At 44.3% G+C, this 6,779-nt stretch overlaps 1 protein-coding gene across 2 annotated transcripts in view; it reads right to left on the bottom strand.

The window, feature by feature from the left end:
• Positions 1–6,779, bottom strand: part of MAP3K3 (mitogen-activated protein kinase kinase kinase 3) — a 28,798-nt gene that overhangs the window by 14,757 nt on the left and 7,262 nt on the right. For both annotated transcript variants that reach the window (XM_010133813.1, XM_010133814.1), the window contains 3 exons: positions 6,270–6,369; positions 5,845–5,958; positions 2,381–2,501 (listed from right to left, as the gene is read on the bottom strand). In XM_010133813.1, the coding sequence (XP_010132115.1) occupies positions 2,381–2,501; positions 5,845–5,958; positions 6,270–6,369 (335 nt within the window). The remainder of the gene's footprint in view (positions 1–2,380; positions 2,502–5,844; positions 5,959–6,269; positions 6,370–6,779) is intronic.

The following is a 6,779-nucleotide window of genomic DNA, read 5'->3' as shown; positions in this document are numbered from 1 at the left end:
AGGGCCGAGGGCACCCAAAGTCCTGCGGGCAGCGGCCCAGCCGCTATTGTGGAAAGGCCACCATCGCTGGGCAGGAAAGGGAAGTCGGCACTAAATCAATGTATATCAAAGGAAGTGAGTGGAAAAAACACAAGCGCTGCCAGAATGCTTAGCAACTTTTTTTTTTTTTTTTAAATAAAAGTTATCTTTATTTCCAAACGTCTGAACTGGTGACAGCGGGCTTGAGGCCCATCCACTTTAGGAGACAGGAACTATACAGACGTATCTCCTGCATGCAACAACTTTTGTTGAATGCTGCTTTCGACTTTCCTTGCGTGACGTGGTACGGATAGGAAAGTCACTGTGCCTGAAATGCTCGGGAACAGGGGTACATTCATTTGCCAAACCAGTGATAGGAAAAGAGAAAGAAGAAGTTGATTCAAGGCTGAGCTACTGCCAAATTACCAGCAGACCTCTGAACTGGAACTCTTCTAGACACCTTAATAATGTACAGCCTACTACTTCAACATGCTCAGAAAATAAAATGGTTTTTTGATTGATGAATGACAGGCTCATCAGAAAGCGCCCATGAGCTGGGATAAGAGGAGAGAGTCTGTGCCACTGGGATACAGAAGGGGCCCCTTATTACTATACAATTTACCCACGACAGACACTCGGTACAGTCTGTTAGCTTTGGCATCATTAATTGGATACCTCAGAATGCCAATAACAGAGAAAGATTATTATATTTTTTTTAAATAAAATATTTTTGGCATTGAATTTGTCTGTGAAAAAAGGAACGTGGTGTTTAGCCGTGCATGGATACCACTGCCTTCTTCACGGGACCGAGGACTGTTGCTCTTTTTATGCATATTGACTTCAGACTAGAAGGGATGGAAAAACTCTTTGTCCCAGTTTCAGTCACGTACTTCAGAAGCTTTCAGCACTTCTTTGTTTGTTTGCTACTTCATAACAGCAAACTACAAAAGGGGATCGTCAGACTCGGGACAGGATACAGGCAGGTTTGCTAGACAAGCCTCGTATCGAGAACTCCTGGTCTAGCTCTCAAGCCCTTCTCCGCTAAGCGTAATCTCCCAACTACCTTTGCCCAGAACAGTGTGGATCCAGCTCCAGTTTAGACCCCGCAGCGCGGGCACTGTCTGTTCTAGTTTAATCAGATTTATTATTGGACACTAAAACTGCATTGCAAATACTGAGCTAAAATCCTGTCATGATTATGCCTCAGGTTGACACAGTTAGTGGAATTGCAGCACTCCTCTTCCACAGAGGGAGCTGGTTTAGAACTTGGAAACAAAACAGCTCTGACATTCCCAGCTCCTGGTACTGCCCTCGTCATTTGCTGCACTTGTCATCTGAGGCATTAGGTCTGACAAGCCCTAAAATAGCTGTTGGAACAAACACAGCCATTCTCTGCTTCTGTTTCCAGCAAAATGTAGCTCTTCTCACTTCTAAAGCAGAAGTAATTTACCCCAAGTACCACCTTAGGCTCTAGCGTTCACGCGGCAGATCCCGGTTACGGCTCACCTTCCTCCCGCTCCTTCCCGGCTTCCTGAGTTTCACACCGAGAAGCCAGACTCTAAACAAAAAACTGTTTTTTTTTTCTTTGAAACAGTTCAAGATGTTTTAATTTTTCATATAAAAAGTTACCGGGTTCGAGCATCCTTCAACCACAGACTGGAACAGTACTGTATAGTTATACAGGGGATACAGCACAGGAACTGGGACAACACAGACAAATCTACCAGAGATAAAAGTCATAAAAATTAGGGGAGCCTTTCATGCACCTTTCCACTGCACCTGAGTTCACTAAGCTAACAGAAACACAGAGAGAATGGGGCAAAGGTCCATATTACTCTGACTTCTCAGCATCTTTAGTGCTGCTGTGCCAGTCACCCCGGCAGCAGCCTCGTGCCCTGCTCATCTGGTAACCGCGGAGTGAAGGGTTAGGGAACGCGGTATGTAGGGCACTGGTTGGAAATGCAGGCGCAGCTCCTGTGCTCCCAGTAAAATGTTTGATTACATGAGTGAGGACAGATTCCAAAGTCCAACATGAAAAAAAATCAAATCTAGGTTTCATGAACTGGAATTGCCAGTCTAAATACAAAGCTTAATGGACGCACTAGGCTTTCCAGATTTCTAACCTCAATGAATCTGGCTTTAGGACATTCCCTTTAGCAGCTCCTCAGCTGTTCAACGACTTAGTAAGGAACCTTGAAACATTCTATTGTAAACATATTAAGAGCTTTTGAAAACGAACTGCCTTGTCCTAGAATAACCTTTCAATTTCTCCTGGCTTTCATAAACACTATACCATGAACACTGGTGCCCAAAAGATACATTTCACAAAACAGAGGCAAACAGAGGAGGCAAAAATACTCACTGACAGACAGATGCCTGCTTCTGGGCTCTGGCTGCTGATAGGGTGTGCTCACATCCCCCACAGACTGGGAAGTTTTAATTCTGACTTGTTTGGGCAGTCCAGAATGGGGTGAAGAACTGGTCTGTTGGGTAAAATAAAAATAAAATGAGTCTGAAGAGCTCAAGCAGTCCGGCCATGGTTTCAAAAATATCATTATGTTTAGTAGCAAGAAAACAGCTCAGAAACAGTTCTGGAGCCTGAAATCTTATTAACTTCACAGAACACAAACAATAAAGGCATCAAAGGAGCAAGCTTTACAATCACGGTGTAAACCAGGAGCCGAACAACCAGAGCATGTGACCCTCCAGCCTCAAATCCAGCGCAGTCTTGGTGCTGGTCTTCCACCAGCAGCTAGCTGTGAAACCAGCAAGAAGGGGCTGGTACCACTTGCTGAGAACAGACCAGGGGAGCACCTACGATTTCTATCAGCCGCCTTGGCCAGCAGAGATGTGTTACGAATGCTGCGCTCTTCCAGAGGCAGACTGAGAGCAACCCAACTCCCCTCAATCTTTAAAAACTAACCTGACATTCGTAACAAGTGAAAATAAATTCTAGGGAGTTTAAGAGCACGAGGAGTTTGGAGATGCCAAACAAACGCTGCCTGTGTTGCTTTTATTCATCCTTCCCTGAACTTACACAGACATCATCTAATTAAAGGCCATTTTTCCAGATGAAGTGCCTTCATCTCATTCAAAGTGGGGAGAGGAATGAAAGGAGACATGCCAAAGGACTTCTCCCCAGTTTGTTAGGACAGAAGGGGTAACTCCAGCACGCTCTGTACGACGCAGGATGGTTTGGCAATGGAGGGCAGTAGGATGCTGCCCAGGAGAAGGGCTGTCTCCCTTGAGCAGCAGTGACCCACAGCTCTGCCATGAGAAACTGCGAGGCCATGCCGGACTCCAGTGGATGCTCACCCGGCAGTATTTAGAGTGGAGCTTTGGCAGCTAACACCTCCGTGCTCACTCCAGGGATGACACAGGGAGGAGGGGCCCATAACAGAGGACTGCACAGGATACCAGCTATCTGAGGAACGGGCACTGTGAACTGCAACCTCCCCCAAGCAAAGGAGAACCTGTGCCCACCAAAGCAGGTGCTCAATACCAGTGGACACTTTTGGTTTTAATCTTCTTGTCCCAAAGTACCTAGTTTTACAAGAGGGTGTAAGAGTCGCTTCCTCTTGGGTTTTACAGACTCTAATTCATGATAATTTATTTCATTGAGATTAACAGAGCCACAGATATCCCAAGGAAAGTAATTCTAACTTCCGAAAATTATTTGAATGAGTGGCAAACAAGGCGTGAGGCCACACAATCAAAAAAGTGAAGTATTGAATAGTTGCTCATTTAACAAACACTGGCCCTTGCAGAAAGAAAGGAGGCAGCCTGACTTAAATCTCCACCACGAACAGATTCATGGGAGCTGAATAAAGGGTGCAGGGGTCACACCAGTTCTGTGGACAGCCTGGCTTTAGTGCTCTAGGTGTTCAACTTAACCAGTTTTTTACCATTAGTTTCTAAACAGAAAGGACAGACTGACAAGAGAAGTGAGTTGCTGGATAAAAGAAAGCACCAACGAGCCACAGAAAGAGGCACAAGAAAATTAATATACACGCTGCTGACAAACACAGCTCAGTGCTAGTCACACAGCTACGGCTATAAAGTTAACTTGTTTTCTATACGTATTTGTGCCAAAGGCACAGCATTACCTTTCCATCCCCAGAAAAAGAAAAGAGCACAACCAAAACAAAATCTGCATCCTGTACTTCAGGAAAAATAATGCTTCCCGCTCCCTCAGTGGGATGAGATCATGCAGCCAAGAAACCTCCTTCAGACTTGTGGGCTTTTGCTTTATCACATGGAGGGTTCTCCTGTCAGGCAACTCAGAGCTGCAGAGGAAGTCGGAGGAGAGGGGGGAAACAGTGGCACTCACTGAAGACTTCGCTGTTTTGTTTCTGCTTTGAGCAAAAGAGGAAAAAACAGCTAATAAAAAGACAACACCACAGTGCTGGCTGGTGGAGGGATGAGCTGTACTAAGTGTTTGCGGTAGGTGGCTTATGTAAAGGTTAGGTAGTAGTATTTCACATCTGGTTTGCAGTCCGAAGACACTGAAATTAAGAGATGACAATAAAAGAGGATTGTTTTACTGTGCTATACCAAAAGTGGAGGCCACCTTTTACAGACCGTTTCCTGACAACACACAACAAAGTCTGACCGCGTCAGGTCAGACCAAAGGCCTTCTTGCCAAGTATTGTCTTCAGAACAGCCCCTAACAAATGCTTCGGGAAAGGGCATAGGACAAGGAACAGCATCATCCCCTCCTACACCTTTCCAGCTTTTGGCATCCAGTCATTTGGGAAAGGGCTGTTAACGCTCCTGGAGGTCTCTGTATTTCTATTAACATGGATTCTCAAATGAAAAAATAGTGAGAAGTATATTTAAATTCTCCTGACAGCTGCAAGAATTTCAGGGATGGTTATTTTAAGAGCTGGAGCTCACAGCCTGCAGAACTTGAATAGGGATGAACATTCAAGATTAACAAGATACTACCAACAGAGCTTTTAAGATAGAGCAGCTTTTCGTGTTACTCTCCAAGAGAATTTGCTAATTTGCTAATAAAATATCTGAACTATCAAGGTCTTTGGCTTGAAAAGTTGTATGACCTTAATTCTGAAAAAAAGACAACGTTGGTTGAGTGAACAAAATTCTCCAGTCACAGATCAGGAATAAGGGTAACTTCTGACTCCCCCTGCCCTCTTCAGCTTGCAGTCAACCCCCTGTCCAAAGTGGGCAGCTTTGGGAGCTTGACTTAAAGACTTATTTCTCTGTTCTCCTGAAAAGCGCAAACTGCATTGACACGCACTGCCACAGCTACCCATGGTACAGGAAGGTGAACCAAGACACAATCAAGTTCATCTGAGGCGTGAATGCCCCATTGTCAGCTAAAAGCCACGTAGTTTGTACAGAGTAAGGCTGGACTCAGCTCCCTAGGCTGCAGAATTGAAAAATCACTGGCTTCTCACCCAGGAGAAATGTGAACAGCTTGTCCTCAAGGACAGCCTGTGCTTTCCTAAAGGCAACATAATTACACACACCTTCAACGCTGTGCTATTAATCAAAGGTTAAAGAAGTTCTCTGCGAATCAAACTCATTAAGTGTTTTCTGAACACAGTTATTGGGTACTTGATATAAAATGGCCTTCGTACAACAGCTTAAAAAGCTGAAATGTTTTAGTCCCTGAACAGCTGCTGAAGCCAGGAAAAAAAGAGATACCTATAGCTAATCCAAAGCCAAGAGGATAAACATATGCATTCGTGTCTGTGAAGAGTGATTTTACTAATCCCCGTTACTCTCAGATAAGGCATCGTGTTTCAGAGACTCAAGGGTAAAAACCTTCATTCTGCTGCAGTCACAGAAGTTGTTACCTACATGGTTTCTGTCTGGAGACAGCAGTAATATTCTAAGGCTTTTCACATTAGAGCTTCGGTCTAAGAGATCTACTGCTTTATCCAGGTCATCTTGATTTTTCAGAGGAATAGACAGCTGCAAAAGAAAAAGGAGGAAAAAAAAAGATCATTAGAAAAGGCAGAAAAAATAAGTCTACTTTCACAATAGGTATTTAAACAAACATTAGAACAAGGAGAAAAAGAAAGAGAATGTAAGACAGGATGCTGATCGCTCCATTACTCCACAAATCTTCATTACAGCACTGTCTTGCTGTCCTGTTTTACAAGGTTTTTCCTCCCTTTCATGACACACCAGAGAGATGGCTGACCCTACGCAAATTTCCTGAGGGCACTACCCACAAAAATATTCAGTGCTTGCAAAGAAGCGCAGACAGCAACGCTTGGTACCTCATTGTTCATGTAGTGGAGGTCCAGTGGCTGGCCAAAGGCTGTTTTCACTTTCTGCTGCACGTCCTCATAGCGCACGGGACGGACAAATGGGATAATTCTGGAATGAAAGAGAATCGTTGATTGAATTCAGAGATACACTTGATAATGCCATCGAATTAGATGGCTGAACCATTAAGCCCACATCTGAATACCTTTTCAGCCTCAGGCAGGTACTGAACCTTTCGAATTTGCATTGATATGAATTATTTTAGCGAGGAATTCTTCATCTTTGGCCCGTTTTCAAATGGTTTGGCAAAGTGTGATATTCAGCTGGAGATTTCAGTAGAATCCTTCAGTTCCAGGATGTAAAGTATCCTTTATGAGATGAATGTCTTTCACCTAGCAGGATACACATCTCTGGTGCACTTTGGCTTAAAGAATACCGACTGCCTGAGGGAAAAACCCATATTCAGCGTGAGTTGAATTAAGTGCTCCAGGTGAACCTGCTTTAGTGGCGGGGGTGGGCTA

The sequence above is a fragment of the Buceros rhinoceros genome, unplaced genomic scaffold (assembly GCF_000710305.1).
Source record: "Buceros rhinoceros silvestris isolate BGI_N320 unplaced genomic scaffold, ASM71030v1 scaffold21293, whole genome shotgun sequence".
Lineage (NCBI taxonomy): Eukaryota > Metazoa > Chordata > Aves > Bucerotiformes > Bucerotidae > Buceros > Buceros rhinoceros.
The sequence above is the reverse complement of the archived record's forward strand: the minus strand, read 5'-3'. Positions and strand labels throughout refer to the sequence as shown.